General features: G+C 38.9%; 1 protein-coding gene and 1 long non-coding RNA gene across 2 annotated transcripts; one reads left to right on the forward strand and one right to left on the reverse strand.

Annotated features, from left to right (window-relative positions):
• Positions 1-6,533, forward strand: LOC307061416. Its single transcript, XR_013811184.1, has 3 exons — positions 1-84; positions 191-319; positions 5,551-6,533. It is a non-coding gene; the product is annotated as an uncharacterized lncRNA (long non-coding RNA).
• A 279-nt stretch (positions 6,534-6,812) lies between these two features.
• Positions 6,813-17,541, reverse strand: NUP43 (nucleoporin 43; the record flags this gene model as incomplete). The annotated part of the gene is made up of 8 exons (XM_079716558.1): positions 6,813-7,042; positions 9,964-10,086; positions 12,102-12,253; positions 13,290-13,425; positions 14,715-14,895; positions 16,259-16,336; positions 16,990-17,112; positions 17,422-17,541. 8 exons carry the CDS (start codon positions 17,539-17,541, stop codon positions 6,813-6,815), a joined length of 1,143 nt encoding a protein of 380 aa, XP_079572684.1.
• Positions 17,542-19,418: the final 1,877 nt, after the last annotated feature.

The following is a 19,418-nucleotide window of genomic DNA, read 5'->3' on the forward strand; positions in this document are numbered from 1 at the left end:
GCGGCCTCCAGCTTTCCGTAGTCGCCCGCTTCTCTGCGTGTCTGCGAGCGTCGCCCCGCGTCGCCCCTGCCTTGCGCTGCTCAGGTGACTCTCCCCGGCTGGTGGCGTCAGGTTCCCCCCATCCCAAGCCCACTCATTTATTTCATTGTCTCTCTCTTTTCAATTGAACTCTTTCTATGGACGAATATAGGATAAAAGATGCGCATCTGGAGGAGTTTAATTCTCAGAACCTCGCTGTGGACATCGGGATTCGGGATTTCTAGATGCTTTGAAATAAATTGATCTTTGCTTAGCACTCTTTCCCCGAGTAAATCCGTGAGTAAGTATTTTCTGAATCAGCCAGATTAATATATTCTCGAACCAGGACAGATTAAGGAGTTTAGAGATTTTTAATCCGTCAGCCGACTCGGTAAAAGAGGAAGTCGTTATTGCCGTAATTGGGATAATGGTGACTGCGAGAAGAGGCTTCATTTCTTGTTAGATTGAATTAGAAGTTTGGGATGGGATCAATGGTTGTATGATGTTAAAGGTCCCGCCCACCCATTGTAAAGAGCGCCTTTGCCAATTCTGCCTCTAGAAAATATATACACTTAGTATTTTCAAATATCTCACCATTTTTTACTAGAGACAATTTTTTAAGACTTTTTTTCTCATGTTGAATTCGTTGCTGGCTACTGTATCCAGAAGTTCAAATGTGAAAACCTGTTAAAAGATTACATTCCACGAGCACTTGGTTGAAAATCTGTATTCCACAATCACAGAGTCTGTAGAAGACATGGCCCAAAGTGGCTGACTTAATAGCTCTAGGTCTTACTTTCTTCAGCTGGAGAACTAAGTAACCTTCAGGGTATCTTTCAGCCTCAAAATTAATATGAATTATATGAATCTAATATGTTGACAGGCCTGCTTGTCCTTTCTAGATGGATTATGTATCTGGAAGAGCAGACTGCCGCCTAAACCTTGTCACCTCTGTCACCAACCCTCAGAACTTCTTTACTTAAGCTCTTCATCTGTCTAAACCTAAAGATGGGCATCTCCAAAAACTACTGTCTTTAGGAGAATTCCTAGATAATTCAAGGACCTCAGTGAATTGCTCTATATATTAAGAGGTTTACTCCTGTGAAGTAGGGGGAGAAAAGAGCAGGGAAAGGAGAGAAGGAATGTTCAGGATAGAAGAACCAACCAACAGGATGAAACTGAGAGTGGCTGAGACTGGGAGTGGGTGGAGGTGAAAGACCAGGAAAATGCCAACTAAGGGTGCTGATGTCTGAGAATGGCAATACCTGCTATTGTGTTTGAAGGTCTTTGTGTTGCTGTGATGGAAAGCCGTTGGTCCAGCTTCAGCCTATTCAACTCTTCAGTGCTTCATGGAAGAGGGATATTTTGATTTTGTTGTAGTTGTGTGGTTTTTGTTTTGTTTTGTAAGTATAGTTGAGTTACAATATTAGCTTCAGGTATACAGCAAAGTGATTCAGTTCTAAATATATATTTTTTTCATATTATTTTCCATTATAGGCTATTACAAGATACTGAATGTAGTTCCATGTGCTGTACCGCAAATCCTTGTTGCTTATCTATTTTATGTATAGTAGGTTGTCTCACTTTGTTTTTATCAACAGATGTAAGGGGCAAGTCTCATGCTTGGATGACTGTAGGAACAGAGGCAGCACACATGGAAAAAGTTTGGAGAGCACTGTGGTCCTGAGAACACAGGTTCTCCCAGGAATTCACACTATCTTAGGGGAAGGCTCTCAACTATGAGCAACCCACACTTAGGAGTGAATTGTGTTCCACCTCCTTGAGAGTGGAGAATCTACATAAATTATTTGGAATTCTGAGCAGATTTGTCTCTCATCCATTTTTTTCAAACATTTATTCTTATCAATGTGGACTCATGGATATTTATTTAATAGTTTGGGTATTTCTTGTTTTTGATCAAATTGTTTCAGCTTTGGCTATTGGAACTCTTCCAGTTAGCTTCTGTGTCCCTATAACATACTCCCATCATTGTTTTTTTGTTTGTTTGTTTTTTCTTAACTTTCTTCCCTTCTGGGACTACAGAATGCTCCAAACTATCTGATTTATTTCCTGCTCCTCCAAGGAGCCTTGGTTCCTTTTACTGGAGAATGGTATTAGAAACCAAATCTGGGTTCTTGGTGTGCTCATTGCTCCTGGGGAATCCTTGCTTGTAGGATCTCTCTGGCTAATAAGTTGATTCCATACTATGCAGGAGTAAGATCTGTGTTTTGATTTGTTGCAGCTAGTATTTTACTGTCTAGTATTAATTACAATTTAGCTTCTTATAACCATGGTCTGTACAAAAATTGTTTTGACAGTTGACGCGTGTCTGATGGCTATGTTAGGCTGGTCTGTCAGCTACTGTTCCCCCAAAGTCCAGTCAGTCATGACAGTTTGGAATTGACCATTAGTTTATTTTTAATTAATTAGAGTTTATTACCTGATCAGCTAGATTCTAGTCATTCTACTTCTCCCCTCTCACCCCCACCCCCTTTGTGGTTTTCTCCCTCTACTAATATAGTGAAATGTTGTAATTGTTTTGATGCTAAGATGACTGTAGTCTAGGCTGTTATTTAATTATTCTGTGTTGCCACTTAACATTGTGGTTCAGAATGATACCAATGAAATAGTTTAAATAGTTGCATATCATAGTTTGGCTCTCCCCAGGTTACATTATCTGTAAAACAAGAGCACTGCTACTGCTTCAGACCATCTAATTAGTCTGAGCTAGATATCATATTGATACCATAAGTTTAAATGAAGGCTTGATATAAACTGTACACTAATGAACTTAGTATGCTTCTTAGACAAGATTCTAAAATGGATTATTAAAAGGATGTTTCCACAATACTGTGAAGTAGAAGTGTTATTCACAAAGGACAAGGAATTTTTCAATTATGCCAAAATTTTGATAGGATGATAGCTGTAGCACAGGTGTTTTCTCACAATAGCCTTATGAACAAGATAAATGTGGCAGAGTGTCAATAAGTTAGGTTGGTTTATAAATATTTCAACAACTGTAGCCAAATACCAATGATTCGTATGTCACTGATAATTGGGAAGTGGGCCTAAGTCCATTTAACCTATCTCCTTACCAATGGGATGAGGGTGTAGAGAGCACGCTGGGCAATTCTGAAAACGATCAGCTTCCGCAGAAAAGATTCAAAGGTGATTGTTAGCTCTTTCCTAAAGTGAAACAAAATATGTCTCCTTAAACAGGAAGGATGGACCTATAGTAAGAATCAGAATCATCGGCATTAACTCAAGAATAGGGAGGTATGGTTTAGGGAGTATCAGGTGTGAAAATTAAGGGTTTAAGTTAAACTAGTCAGCAGTCAATTGAACAAATATCAGAATAGGTAAAATAAGCTGAGACAGCATTACAAAGGAATATCGTACCCAGAACCAGGATGGCAGATTTCTGTCATACTCTCGGCAAGGCAGACACCACTGGAAAAGTATTCATTTTGGAAGTCACACTTTAATGATGGCCTCTATTTATTTTTTGTGGTACGCGGGCCTCTCACTGTTGTGGCCTCTCCCGTTGCAGAGCACAGGCTCAGGACGCGCAGGCTCAGCGGCCACGGCTCACCGGCCCAGCCGCTCCGCGGCATGTGGGATCTTCCCAGACCGGGGCATGAACCCGTGTTCCCTGCATCGGCAGGCGGATTCTCAACCACTGCGCCACCAGGGAAGCCCAGGCCTTTATTTTTTAAAGGGAAAACAAAATTGTGAGTTTAGTTCAATTCAGGCTAATTCAGGGCTTACTATGTATCAGATACTGTGTTAAACATTGTTCATACAACACTGACATGGGCCCTGTTCTTGAACTTGTGGTCCAGTAGAGGGAGACAGGCTGCTTAGCAAATGGCTGTAAGCACAATATAAGCTCTGCACAATGGGCTTTTGATGCAGAGTACAGTTTAGCCCAGATTGTCAGAGGCCAGGGAGAGCTTTCTTGAGAAAATGACACCTAAGAGGAGTCCAGAAAGGTATGCAGGATTTAGCCAAGAAGGGCAAGAAAGGTGGGGAAGGGAACCTTGCCCACAAGAAACCATTGAAGGGATTTTAAAAGTTTACCCCAAAGAAGCTACAATACGTAGTTCTGAATATTTGAATATATGATGAAAAGAATTAAATTTGTTTTTTGTGGCTCCTGAGAAAAGACAAATGGAAGCAAATTTCAGTTCAGTATGTGAAAATTCACTTATTTAGTTGAACCTTAGAGTAAAGCACCCCAACAGAATGCAAATTTGATAAAATGATTGGTGTTTGGTTCCATCTCATAGGTTCACATGATCATTTCGTTAACCCACAATAATATGATTCTTTTTTTATAGGATTGTGTTGGATCCCACTCACACACTAAAACCCTGCCATAATGCAGTATCAATTACAGGTGTGCAAACAAGGAGGCTACATTGGGAAATGGGAAACTTTATCATGGTATATTTTCAAGTAGAGGTTAGATGATAATTTGTTGGGAATGCTGTGGAGGTGTTGATTAGATTTAGTTTGGAGATGCCCTCCAAGATACCTTTCACCTCTGAGATCCTACAGCCCTCAAAAGAAATTCTATTTGATAGTTCCATGAATAAAAGCAGTGATAATTAAATTCATAAATTAGGGTTTTATTTATCAATAAGGATATAGAAGTTTCTTATGTTTCTTATTAAGTCTGACAGAACTCTTAAATTGACAGAAAATGTAACACTATTCAAATGTACTTCCTTCTACTTATGGTTACAAATACCCTTAAATCAAATCAAAGCTTCAAACTTCAAACTTGTGTCCATTCCAAGCTAGTATGCTAAGCCTGTATGTCTGGTTCCCTCCCTCCACCAATTATTTACTGTAATGATCACGGGAAATTGTATACATTGTTGCGGGAAACTGAGAAGGGTGCTAACAATGTACATGTAACCTTCAAACGTACATGTATCTTTTCAGCAGCAGATAATATGGATCGAAGCAGAGGCACAACAAGTTTGCCATTCACTGTACACAGAAAATGTGCCACCTGGGAGCTAGGGTCTTTCAGGGATGAGATCAACTCTGGGCCGTTCAAAGCAAAGATGTTAGCCTGCCGAGTAGAATGGGAGGATGCCTGTACTGGATGAAGAGAGGGACACTGTAGCTTAGGCTGCAACAAGACATTCATACAAAGGGAAATATAAAGTCAGAGGAAAATTCTTAGCTATATTTTTATTATTGAATTCATGTGTTGACTGCTAGAGAATGTGCATCTACAAATATAACATGTATATTTCGGTTTTTTTAACAGAAAAACTACATTGATGGATAGAAGACAGTATGAAAAGAATTCTCTCTTTGAGATTAAGTACTTAAAGTTTTTGACTGTCTTTTCTACAATGAATGACTTTTGTAATAACAGAAAGTTTAAAAAATTAGCCCCAGCAATAAAACTATAAACAGATTAAGAATTCCTATCAGCAACATTTTCTTTCCTTCTCTGATTCTTTGGAATTCAAAGTTACTAATTATCTTCAGTCGATTTTTTTTTTTTTTTAGGCTATGCTGTGCAGCATGTGGGATCTTAGTTCCCCGACCAGGGATCGAACCTGTGCCCCCTGCATTAACCACTGGACCGCGAGGCAAGTCCATGCAGTCAAATATTTTTGAGCCAAATATATATAAAACAGCAGATGCATATATGTATTCCATTTTAAACTGTTAACAAAAAAACAAAATCCAAAAAACCCTGAGGTAAGGCGGCATAAAAAAACTGCAAATATTTATTGGGATGGAAAGACAAAACTTCATAGTAATTATTGTTGGAATTGTAAAGTAAATAAACATACACTTCAATTGTATAATAGGAGTGATTTGTCATTAAGGTCTTAACAGTTCAATAATGCATTTAATCTAACAAACTTTAGAAAGACAATATCATAAAATTGTCTTAAAACACTGTATGTTAGGTCATCATTAACATTAAAGATAAAGATGGCGAAACTCTATACTCCTACCACATCATCATACTAGTCTCTTGCATGTTACCTATCAAATTCGTTTGTAAGTCAGCTCATTTACCAATGTCAGATCCTATTTTATTGCACAATGTCCAATTCAGCAATTTTCAACTACGTTGTAAAACTAAATAAAAGCAAAAATCCTTAGGAAAAATGTACTTGTCTTTTTTCTTTTCAAGAGAAATAAAGTTGGGTCTAAGGAGCTGACAGAGTTCTGTTCAAACCCATTCTAGTAAAGGAAACTGTCAAAACATTTTCACCTTCAAAAAAATTTGAACACTACAAAAATTTTGCCATTTTTGTTCTCAATTCTTTCTGAAAAAAGTTTACAAAAATTATTAAGGAAATAAAATGTGGAAGAATTGAAGAAAATACTTGTAGTAAAAAGAATAAATACTAGCTAAGGCCACCAGGGAGGGGTATACCCCACATACCGTTGATAAAAAGGATAGGAACCCATTGGTGGTTTGACATTTTTGAGCCCTACATCAGAAATGGAGAGTTGGTTCCCTGTGCTGTGCAGAATTGTGCTGAAGGCAGTGCGTTTATCAGCACGAGGATCCCTCTCATGTTCTTCCACACGGTCCAATTCTTTTGCCATCAGTCCTTAATCAGACTCTAGCTACTAACTATTAGAAGAATATTCAACTAACAAAAGCTGAAACTGGGCATCAAAATTAACAATAGCTTACGGGTGCTTCCCCTGCAAATTTCACATTTTCCAATCATAAAAATTTGCATAGAGAAGCTGGAATTTGAAAGGCTGTAACTGTATGTTTTACATGAAATCTTTTAGTATCTTCATGAAAAAAGTTGTCTAGTAACATAAATTGCTTCTGCATCGGTTCCACAAACAAGACAAGGACCTAAAACATCCAAACTGTTCACAGACAAAGTCCTGTTGGGAAGCAAGCTTGTGATTTCAATACGGTCTTTGGCAGGATCAGTGATGAGCCAGGAGCTTATAAGAGACTGATGAACATTAGCTTGGTTACTAATGCTATGAGACAAAAAAGTACTATTTCTTCCTCCTGGGAAAAGAAAAGAAAAGGTGAAAACTGCTTTCAAGACTAATTTTATACTAGTAAACATCTGAAATTCTAATACTTAAAAAAGGCAATGATATATATTGGTTTTAATTCTCAAGAATAACTGGCTGATAATTCCATTATAACACATCACCATTTTTGACTAAAGGCTTAGTCAGTGATATTAAATACTCAAATTTCCATGGGATAATATGGTTATCAAACTTGAAATCTTCAGCAAAGCACAAGATTCATTTTGACCCTGTCTTCCTGTTTATTCTTTAATGGAAAGTCTCAGAAATGTACCAAAATGCCTAGAAGACAAGTAGAATAAATGTAGATAATATATGGAAATCTAAGTTCTTAGGTAATCAAAAAATGAAAATTTCTGGATGTATTTCTAGATGAATATTTCTAAAAATATATTTATTTCTATATGTCTAAAAATATAATCAACTTGCTTTAGATCTCCTTTTATGCTTTGCCTTTATTTCAGGTAAATGTTCTTAAAAGTAGAATTTAAGAACACTACCAGATTATACACTTTTATGTCTGACAGTGCTCTTCATTTAATACAGGATTAAGTGGGGCAGAAGCAGTATATTTCAGTTTTAGCCTTCATTTGCAATTTTCTTTCCTTTCAACTTTCTGCCAGATCAAATAAAGACAGATTTCATTTACTCAATAAATGGCTGAGTACCTACTATATGCCAGGCTGTGTGCTAAGTGCTGGGAATACAAGGCGAAGTCCCTCCTACCTTGAAGCTTAAAGATCAGTGAGTTTAGATCTTGCTGATTCTTAAAGCCCAGCTCAACTTCCTTCTCTAAGAAGCCTTTGAAGACGACTCCAGTTCATGCTTCTCTTTTCCTTCCTGGAACCCCCAGCACTTATACGCACCACTAATAACTTACTACCTTGTAACATTTCTTAGATGATTTAACTTTGCATGCCCCCTTCTCCATAACTAAATTAGGTATTTCTTAAGAGCAGGTTGTATAGATGATATTTATTTGACCTTTACACAGTGTCTAATATTGTTCCTTGCGACACTAGGCACACAATATAGTAAATGGCTCTTTCCCGTCTAACCAAGGTTCTTCAAACAGTAAAATCTCAAATGCAAGAGAGTGGGGGTAGGGAAAGAAGAAATAAAAACCCAACTGCTTAGCTAATCCTTATTATTTATTAGAAACTAATAAAATTCTTAGTTTCTCCATACATGAAGTTATTAGCATAGACGTGCTGCATGCTCTACACATGCCATACATACTTCTTCTCCAGAATCTTTCTGGAGACGTTTTAGATTTTTCCTTCTTAGTTTTTGTTCACCTTTTACTGCTCCTATATTTTATATGACTCTTGACTACTGTGAAAATGAACGTTAGAACCACGGTGCTAACTCTCCTCCCTGCTTCTGCTTTTTCCATCCCTCTCCCCAGTCTATTTTCTACACAGTCGCCTAAGTGATTCTTTGGAAACATAAGACAGATCACCCCACTCCCCTGCTCAACATTCTCCAGTGGCTTTCCGTCACATCCAGAACAGAGCCTGAAGGCCTCATCCCCGTCTGCAGAGTCCTCCGCAGCTCCTGCCACCTCCGCACACTCCCGGCCTGCTGAACTGCACCCACACTGGCCTCCTTGCTGTTCTGTCTCAGGCCCTGGGAATTTGCTGTTTCCTCCACCTGGCATGCGTTCCTGTGACTCGTACCTCCACCTCCTCAGGTCTCTGCTCAAATGTTCTCCCTGCCAAGCGGCCCCTCCTCCACTAATTCTTCATCCTCCTATTCTCTTCACTCTTCTTCATAGGCATCAGGGTATTTGGTCCAGATCTTTTCCTTCTTGCTGTCTCCTTTCCTACTTTGCTGTGCTCTACAGTGTCTCACAGGGACAAACTCCTTTTTCCAGGCTCCCTTGCCGTCTGCCTTCCAGGCAGACCCTGCCCATGGGAGGCACTACTGTGGGTGACTGGAAGGCAGACGGGGTGGGGTGGGGGAAGGAAAAGGCTCCAGGTTCCTGGCAACGACAACACAGGCTGAGGTGGCACCTTTTCTGCTGATCCAGAACCAACCTGGACAGCACTTCCAACAGTACAGCAGAGGTATTAACAACTGTGGATTTCTGGGCATTCCTCTGTTTTTGCTATTTGCTCTTCCAGCATCCCTCCCATTCCCTTTTGTTCTTCGAGCCCTTCTAACACACGTGAAACTGATTCCTTCTAAATCCAGGGTAGTTTCTGTTTTTCTGCTTAGACTTTTACTGAGACATTATCTATCTTACTTACTGTCTACTGGAATATTTGCTCTATGTGCCTCGAGGCTTTTCTGCTCACTCTCATGGGCTCTAACACCTAGAAGAGTGCCAAGCATGTGGTAGGCACTTGATAAACATTTGCTGAATGAATGAACAACTAAACTTTGGAACCACAGACAAACTCAAAAACAAGAAGGTTAGAAAATGCAAAAAAACAGAAACAAAAATACCTCTTGATTTTAAGTGTATAGTTTCTGGCTGACCTTTACTTACCTCTGTCTTTAATCAGGAGACAGGGCCTTTTAGTCTGAGGAGAAACCAGTACCTTAATCCATAAAAGATCAACTTTTGTCTTGCCATACACCCTTGACAATGTAGTATAAGAGAGCTGTCAATGCCTATCCTGTGGCATGAGGGCCCACAACAATGTACTCACAAACAAGACCCCTAGCTGTCCGAAGTTAGCCAGCTAACAGCATTTCTAGTCATCAGCAGTATAGTGGTCAGTAGCTGACAGTCAGATTTCAAGCCCTGTGATACTAGAATTTACCCTGAGGCCAGAGAATGGAAACATTTTGTCATTCCTTAATGTTAAAAATACGAGAACTTCTAATTTGGTATTTAAAAATATAATAAAATTACACACAAGAATCTTCATTACAATTTTTTACCTTGGTGAAAGAGTGATGATTTCTCAGGAACATCTGTGGAGGCATCCCAATGCCAGAGAGATCCATCTTCAGAACAAGTAAACAGATGATCTGGGTTGGATGGGTGAAAGTGAACTTCCCACACTAAAAGACAAGAACCAAGAAGCTTATTCTTGTGTAGATCAGTTGAACAAACATCAAAACCCTGTCTCTAGGCATCACCTTCCATTAACCTCCATCACACACCTTCAAACTCCAAGCCTGGGATAAAAATCAAAAGCTTCAGGATCAAAGAAAAGACATAACTCTCCAAATGGCTAACACATGTAGATAAGATAAAGAAGTCAAGTAAATCTACTTGTGTATTGGGCCAGCAAATGAATGAAAATAAATGCTAGTCATTTGACCTATTACAATTTTTTTATGGAAAAGTAGGACAATGGAATAATTCTGAAAAGATTTTTTGAAAATTGTTAAGTTCTCTTATTTTCAGTTCCTGTGTCATTAACACATGAAGGTTATATTACTGGAAACAGAGAGAAGACCATAAAAGTAGAATACAAATGAATTTCTAAGAGACATAGTCCAATTTTGGCTCATGCCAAGACTCTGGATACTTCTGGCCTGTATCACAGAAATAGCAACTAGCTCCCAGCAAACCAAAACCTGGAAATGCTCCAAAAATCTGGATCTGGTTTCAGATGAAAGACTTAAGAAGCCAGCTTGGGACTGGGGACTCCTCAAGCTCTAAACTTGAAGGGAACTTTGTGTGCCAATAGGTATCTGGGAGCCAAGGACTGCCCAGGACTCCTTAGGAAGAGAGCTGCAGCATGAAGGTAAAACAGTAGTCTGTGAACAAGGGTTTCGTGATTCTGGGTTAGGTAACCTTAGAGAGGCAGCATAGAAAGTGCTCAGAGTGTAGCATAAAAAGTGCAAGGCACATGTTTGCAAGCTGGCATTTTCATTCTGACAGTGACCACAATTAAACACGTCGGAAAACCAAAAGGTCACCTTCCTCCAGAAAGGAATGTGTGCTGGGTGAGTCCCTGTGTAAAGTACATTCATACTGTTTCATTAAAACAAAGTAAAACAAAACAGCCTATACAGCCATTAGCAGACTGCCCAAATCTAGATTCTTATGTATTTATATACTTTCAAATTAGAAAACAAACCTCTATAAAACATCTTATTTCTAGCCAAGAGTCAAGATGAATTCAAAATACACTACAAGCCACTACACTCGTGTGTTTTGTTGAACAATACAGGCTGGCGTTTAAAAATGGGCTGGTGAGAAGAGATCTGAAAGTTTGTAATTCTAACTACCACGAGGTTAGCAACAACAGGCTCTAAGGGCACACCTATTCCTTTTTATTCTTTTTACCTGGACGTAGCCATACCTGGAAGAGGGAAAAAGTTTCTATTTGCTTCTTAAATATAATCTTAAAAATCATTTATCTTTCCAAAGTATTAATAATGTGAAACAAACTTAGAAGTTGCAATACTGGTATAGTGTTTGCTCTTTTATAGTTTTATTGAAGCATTAATACCAACTTCTCTTAAGTCAGAATTTAAAACTATAATCCACCCTGACATGTGGTGATAAAATGAAAAATTTCTGTTCAGCCAAAAAATCTCCACCAAAATCAAGTGACAAGCATTAAAAACAAGGCAAGAGCCTATATATTTTGTTCTTGTTGAAAGAAAAATAGAAAAAGGTACAATAATAAATTGAAGAACACACAGATTAGCAAATATAAAAAACAACAGCCTGCATTTGCATGGGAAAAGTGCATTCTCACATACTGGGTGTGGCAGTATAAACTCGTATTATTTTTATGTAGAACAATTTGACAACATGAATCACAGCTTTAAAATTATGCAAACTTTTGGACTCATCAATTCTATTTCTAAAAAACTATCCTAAGAAAAGAAGCACATAAAGATGAATATGTAAGGATAATCACTATGGTTTTGTGTATAATAAACATGTTAAAGAATGTAAATTTCAAATAAAAAGGGATTAGTTAATTATTATAAATTTATACAATTCAGTCAAAAACTCTGCTATAGAATGATCCATAGGTATCATTATGGAAAGCTGCTTATAATACATTGTATAGCTCACACACCAAAAACTTATGTATCACCACAATACTTACTTTCAGCTTCATGAGCCTTCAGTAGAGACACGGGCATCGTACCTTGTCTAATATCCCAAATACTTAACATTCCATCCTGACCACCGGTAGCTACAACATGCTGCTGGTTGGGATGTCTATCAACACAGTGGAGTGGCACTCGGTCACCAGTCCTTTAATGGGAGATACAATGACTTCACACAGTTGTAAAGTATAATTTATCTTTGAATAACCTATGAAACCTGTTTCTTTCCAGTAACTAAACGATAATTTTGTGGCTGGAGCTACTGGCTAAACTTAAATCATGTCAAAAAACTGACTACATTAAATATATCTCTAAATATTAAAATTCTGAGGGGGAGTTAAAGGCCAGAGTTATTCATTCTCTCTTCAATTTGGACACATAAGGAGCAAGATAATTTGATGGTAAGATATGCAAAACATTTCCATTTCTTGGCTTTTTAAAAACATTATATATCAACTAAACAGCATATTCCTTACTTCTACTCTACCTTATTTAATGCTTAGTTTATATAACTTTTTTTCCAGCTTAACACATGCTATTTTCTAATTAAAGAAGAGAAGATTGCATACATAGAAAGGGGATTTCTGCTCAAAAAAATATCTTGGATTGTATTTTTCTCCCAATCACATCTAGAGTGTATTATTAGTAGAATAGAATATTCTATTAATATATTAATAGAATATTTCCACTATTAATAGAATCATTTGATGAGCAAAAAGAAGTTCCCCATTAAATAACATAAACTTCAAAGAGATTAATAGAAACTTCTGAATCAATACAACAAATATTTACCAAATGCAGCATGGTACTATCAAGCCCATCCAACTATACAGCTGACCCTTGAACAACATGGATCCACTTACATATTAATACTTTTCCATAGTAAATATACAGTGCTACATGATCCGAGGTTGGTTGAATCTGTGGATGTGGAACCTCTGATACAGAGGATTCCACGTATATGGAGGGCTGACTATAAGTTACACAGGGATTTTCGAGTGTAGAGAGTGTCAGTGACTCTAACCCCCTACATTGTTCAAGGGTCAACTGTATTTGCTTTATCAAATTTAGTCAGAGATTATTCTCTTAGCATGCAATTAAAATACAATATGGTTTAAAGTCAGTTGCTATAAACAGTCAAAGAAATTTGCTTCACACTACTGAAATTACAAATCAAAACTTACAGTGATAATATCTGAGAGGGCTCATTTCCTTGTTGTCTAAAATCCCATATTTTTAACTGTCCAATTGAATTTACTGTAAGAATCTCAGGAGTTCGAAGAAAGGTTACAGCATGGAGTGTACTGCTATCTGCATTGTCTACAAATGAAGGAAACAGCATTGTGTGTTAACAGGTCCCCCTTTTCCATGAAAATTTTAAATTGCATTCCCTCCATTGATTGAAATATTACAAATGAAATTTTAAATAAGTCACAGTTTAATTTCTATAGAAAAATGCAATAATATACATGTTAAAATGGACTCTCCTTTAATAGAAAAATTATATCACTCACAGGACAGCTGAACTGTTTTCCAAATGGAGGGCTAAGTTTTCATTTATTTCTCTATTTCCACTTTAGGTTGTTACCCTCCATTTCTGAGACAGCTGTTCAGGTTCCTTTATATCCAATTTTACTTCTCCCTACTGCTTAACCCAGAACCTTCATTCTACTGAGCCAAACACCATTGCTTCCTACAGAGCTCATTCTGACCTATACTATTCCGCTGACTTATCTCAAATCTATACATCTTTATCCTCATCAGCTCTCTTCTCCTCCATGAAGTCCTTCCTGATTGCTTTAACTGTCCTTTTCCTTTTCATAGCGTGTTTAAACTTATACCACTTACTTTACTATACACTTAAACTGTTTGTGACCCTCCTCCAAACTGCCACCAGGCAGTGGTCCCTAAAAGCTAAACAAATAGTGTTCCTCAGAACTAAAAATCATAACACAAAAAACTGATTCATGGGCTCAATCCAGACGTTTTGATTTAGGAGGTCTACGGTGATGGGCTGTTAAAAATCTCCTCAGGCAAGTCTGTGCAAAGTATGGTTGAGGACTACTACACTAGAATAATCCTTCTAAAGCATGACAGGGGGTACATCACCCCTTTGCTCAAAAACTTTCAATGGCTCCGTAGTTGCCCACCTAACACAACGTAACCTCTACGGCTGTGCATTAGATTCTTCACAACCTGACCGCAATTTACCTTTCTTGTTTCATTTCTTACTTCTCCTATACAAATATCTAAAGTCAGGTCAAACTACACTTTCTGTCATTCTCTGAATGGCCTTACCCTGCCTCCATGCTGTTCCCTTTATCTGGTGTGCCACCTTTTAGTATTATTTATGGTTTGGAACCTAGATTAAATGGATTGCCACCTGCCCCTCAATTCTTTATCTGATAATCCCCTCTGGCTGTCCTCTCCACAAATTTCTTTTTCTTCTAGTCACTCCTTCATACAGGCCTTATCAACATACTGTCTTGATAAAGGGATCCTGCTTTGTATATTTTTAAATCCCTCAAACACCTAGCATTGCATTTACTTAGCACATGGTAGCTGCTCAATTACTATGCAATAGACCAAAGAAATAGGATTTTTCTTACCTATAGTTCTTATAGCTTCCTTGTGATCAGCTCTGAAGAGATTTATTCGACCATCTTCTCCAACTGTGACAATTTCTGGGTTGCTGCACACAACACCTGTGCATGGTGCACTGCTACAGGAAGGACTGCCTGGACCCGTGTGGTAATGAGCTGTTGTCCACTGCTGGCTGACTGACAGAGTCTACATGTCACAAATGAGGCTATGATTAATCAAAGCAAAGCTCCAAAAAACTAGAGCTTTCCCCAACTACAATTGTGTCTCACACCTTTCTAGAAACATAGTAACTCTTTTCCCTTTGTATTTCCAAGCAGTAAGGTCTAGAAACTACTTCCATTAAAGCTCCGTATATACCGGATTAGATTCAAAAGAAACGCTTTTTAATAACATCCCAAACTTATCTCAAACTAAAGAAATGGTTTTTAGGTATCAGGTAATTATGTGTTCAAAGGCAACTCTAAATTCTTAAGGGGACTGGCCTACATTTAAGAGAAAATCTCTGCAGTGCTTTCCAAATGACTCCATTAAGAAAAATAGTTCAGACTTCCCTGGTGGCACAGTGGTTAAGAATCCACCTGCCAATGTAGAGGACACGGGTTCGAGCCCTGGTCCGGGATGATCCCACATGCCGCAGAGCTACTAAGCCCATACGCCACAACTACTGAGCTTGCACTCTAGAGCCCGAGAGCCACAACTACTGAACCCGCGTGCTGCAACTACTGAAGCCCGTGCACCTAGAGCCCGTGCTCTGCAACAAGAGAAGCCACCGCAATGAGAAGCCTGCACACCACAACGAAAGAGTAGCCCCCGCTCGCCGCAACTAGAGAAAGCACGTGCGCAGCAACAAAAGACCCAACACAGCCAAAAAAATAAAAAATAAAAAAATAAAAGCACTGCTGAAATAAACAGTAAAAAAAAAAAGAAAAATATTTAACTAGACCTGGCTCTTGTATTTACTAGGCATGCCTATTAGTAAGATGACCTTGATTAATCCCCAAATCTAAGTAAGCATTCTCTTCTAGCAACTTAAAACTTCTACTTCAAGTGGGCCTATTTTAAAGGACTGCCCTTACCACTATGCTCTGAAGATCAGCAGTCAGGCTTTGGCACACACAAGAAAGGCATTGTAAAAAATGTCAAGCCTTCATATAGTATATCCTCTCTTTCAACTGAAACCTAGGTTCTATCTGAAGCAAAGTAGCTGTTCCTGTTCTCTCTCATGATGCTTGAGCTAGAAAGTGCTCTTTCTTTCTTCAAAAGACCAGACTAGGATCTTAAAAGAGAATTACAGGAAAAGTACTTGCCAGAACACCATATTGTTAGAACTAACCTAAGAGAATATAAGAGATACCCAATTTGAATGAAGGTTCACACAAACATGGTTCTAGAATTAATCTACTAAAAGGTGGGTAATACAAGGATTTTCCCCTCCATGTTTTAAGACTATAAAACTTTATTATTTGTGTCATTATTAAGTACAGTTTTCTTTAAACCTTCCTAAAAACAATTAAAATGCAAACTGAGATTTCAAACAAAAGTTCTTTACCTGGTTATTCGGATGGTGAAGGAAAACTGTTACACATCCTGTTGATGAAGCAGCTACAATTCTTTCCTGGTCAAAAAACTAAGTAGAAAATTCTTGCTTGTTATAGATTCATAAATATTAGCAGGGAGGAAGCCATTTGTTTGACTCAATTCGTAGTATAACAATTTTAAAATGCAAAGAGCCTATAAATGCTAAGCAAATAAAATGTGAGAGTCAAAATTCCATTCCCACCACTTACTACCAGCTTTGAGACCCTGGCCAAGTTAAGTTCTCTAAGCCTTGGTAAACTTGCAAAACAGAGAACTAATCCCTGCTAGGCTGTTATGAGAACTCAAAAAGCAAAAACATGTAAAGTGCCTTGCACAGTATTTGTCACATAGTACATGCTCTAAAGATCTTAGTCTCAGTGCTCTCATTAAGACAGAGATAATAGTACTTGATTCAACAAGCATGCGATGAGAATGAAATTAACTTATGTAAACGGAGCTTGGCAGATAGTAGATGGTCAATTGGCAAACAAACAAGTTAGGATTAATTCCACATCCCCTTCCCCAGTCCTGATTCTGCCATTAAGCAGCTATATGATGTTGGCAAATCGTAACCTATAGGGAACTCAGTTTCTTGTAAACCTGGGGTGAGACTAGACAAACTTTAAGGTCCTTTACATCTCTAAACGTAAAGATCACTCTCAGTTTTTTAAAAGTTAGTTTTTGGATATTACACAGACTTACTTGTAAATCCATTACATCACCATGGTGTCTGATATCACACAATAACTGATGGTCTCCTTCAAATCCTCCATCAGAGTCCAAGTTCCCAAAATCTCCAATAGACCACAGTGAAACATAATTTTCCTGTAAAGCAGAACATTTTATCTTGAGATGAAATATATGTCAAACTCTCCGAAATTAAAAATTGCACTGCCTTCAATCAACCTTGCTTTAAAAGCATCCCAGGCAAATGGAATGATAATCATTAAAAAAGAGGAGATACGGGGCCATCGATGGCTCTGAGGTACAAGGCAACCGAGCCTGAGACGTGCATTCGGGGGACAGAGAAGGGCGAGAGGAGCCAGAAGAGAGAGTTCGCGCGCCGGCGGCCGGGGGCGCGGTTCCAGGAGGGAAGGAGGAGGCAGGGGCTTCCCGGGCCGGGAGCGGGGGTACCTCATTGTCCCAAGAGCCCGTGGCGAAAGTCTCCGCGGTCTGCAGGCTCCCCGGAGGTACCGGTCGCCAGCGGGTCTTGCTGATTTTCTGTGACACAAACTTGGCATAAATTTCCTCCATGCCGAAAGCGACCAGGCCAGGGACAGCGAGAAGCACAACCCGCGCCACTCAGTCCCGCCCCTTCCCGCTGAGCCCTGATTGGAACGGACCGTATGAGGGACGGTGGCTGCAGAGAGCCAATTCTCCTCTGTCGGCAGTGCGGGAACGAACCACCAACCCTCAAGCGGGAGGACGCTGGGACGCCCTGCCCCACCCAGGAGGCTCTGAACCCAGGCAAGGGTGTTTCCCGTTCTTGTGCTGTAGGACCTGCTCCTAATCTGCAAACGGTATAGAAACACCGAAACAATACATTTGTGCAATAACTTTGCAATGTAAGACAAATTTAAGAGCAAAACCTAAACAAAATCAATGCAAGAGAAACGACCTAGTAGCCACACCTAAGCATTGTCTTGCATTTCACCGCTCATAGAAAATATTCAAAATTCTTAAATCCTCCTGGAAGTACGTCCGTCAACGTACCAATCTGTTATTCAGAACCTCTCCCTCCCCGTCCCCCAAACAAATCCTTTTCTTCAACGTTATTAATACAGTCAGAAACTGGAGTTGCAATTCTGAGGACCCCAGTTCTAATTTGGACTCCCATTGCCTGTGTGAGCATCCTCAATTCATTTATGTATATAATTAAGAATGATTTTTAATTGTAACGTCGACAGCTCAGGAATCAGAGCCTTAGGTTCCTTCGTGCTTTTGATTAGACCTATGATACACTCTCCCCCGCTTTTAAAAAAATTCCTGTCTCTCAGAATCCTGCCCATCCTTCAAGGACCAGTTCTTTCCTCTATCTTTTCCTATTACTCCAGCCCATAATGATCTAAATAAACATGTCCCTTAATATCTAGACCACTAATAGCACGTATATTTTGCCCCCTGTTGCTAATTTTCTTTTGATGCAAATCTCCCCAATTTGAATGTAAATCTTATTACATACAAGAGATATGACTTATTCATCTTTTTTAAAAAAAACCTCCTTTATACTATATTCATAACTGTGTTGGTTGTTTCTTTAAAAGGGGCCATGATTTTGTTTTTAACTGATATTGGCAGTCCTATTTCCTAGCCACAGCTTATGGAAGCACCTCATGGAAATGCAGTCCATCTAGCTCAGCTTTAGAGAGTTATCAGGTTCTTATTGAAAACTGACTGGTGTCGTTTTGTTTTGTTTTTAACTGGAAGACTATTAGGGAACAGCAGAGAGATGAAATAGAAAATTATTAGTCCCAAACTGACAATTTTATTCCCAATATTGAAGTAAAGAATACTGTTTCATTTATTATCGCAGAACACAGGGAAATAGTTAATATATAAGTATATTTAGGATTGGAAGTAGACTAGATACCACATTTGCTAAGGTCTGGTTAGAATACGAAAATTGTTGCTGACGCGGTAGCATCTCTGTCTTGACATAGCTTTGTTTCCTTCCTTAAAAGTGTATTGGACTAAATGTGACTGGATTCTTCCAGTCTCAGTTCTGATCAGGAGTCAGCAAGTTGGATGCTACAGGCAATGTTCCTTGTCAGCTTCTCACTCAATGTCCTGCACAGCTGATAGCAACAAACCTGGTGTCCAGTGTAACGGTGGAATTTGTGAGGCTTAAATAGCTGAAAACGCACACTTGTGTTGGGCGAATAACACATTCGCCATAGGATACTGTAGTATTTTTAACCAAGTGCGCTGTCCTAAGGAGCAAAGGATTCCCCACGCTCCCCCCCACCCCCACCCCAGGTCTCGGTATTCTTCCACTCTCTGAATTTGTGCTTTAGAGTTGAGAACAAATCAGGGTCCCAAAGTCTCTGCTAACGAAACACTAACGTACTTGTCGCAAGCCAGAGGCTGGAGTACTCGGGTTAGAGAAGACCTTTGCCCTCCAGTTCTATTAA

The sequence above is a fragment of the Hyperoodon ampullatus genome (genome assembly GCF_949752795.1).
Source record: "Hyperoodon ampullatus genome assembly, chromosome: 12".
NCBI lineage: Eukaryota > Metazoa > Chordata > Mammalia > Artiodactyla > Ziphiidae > Hyperoodon > Hyperoodon ampullatus.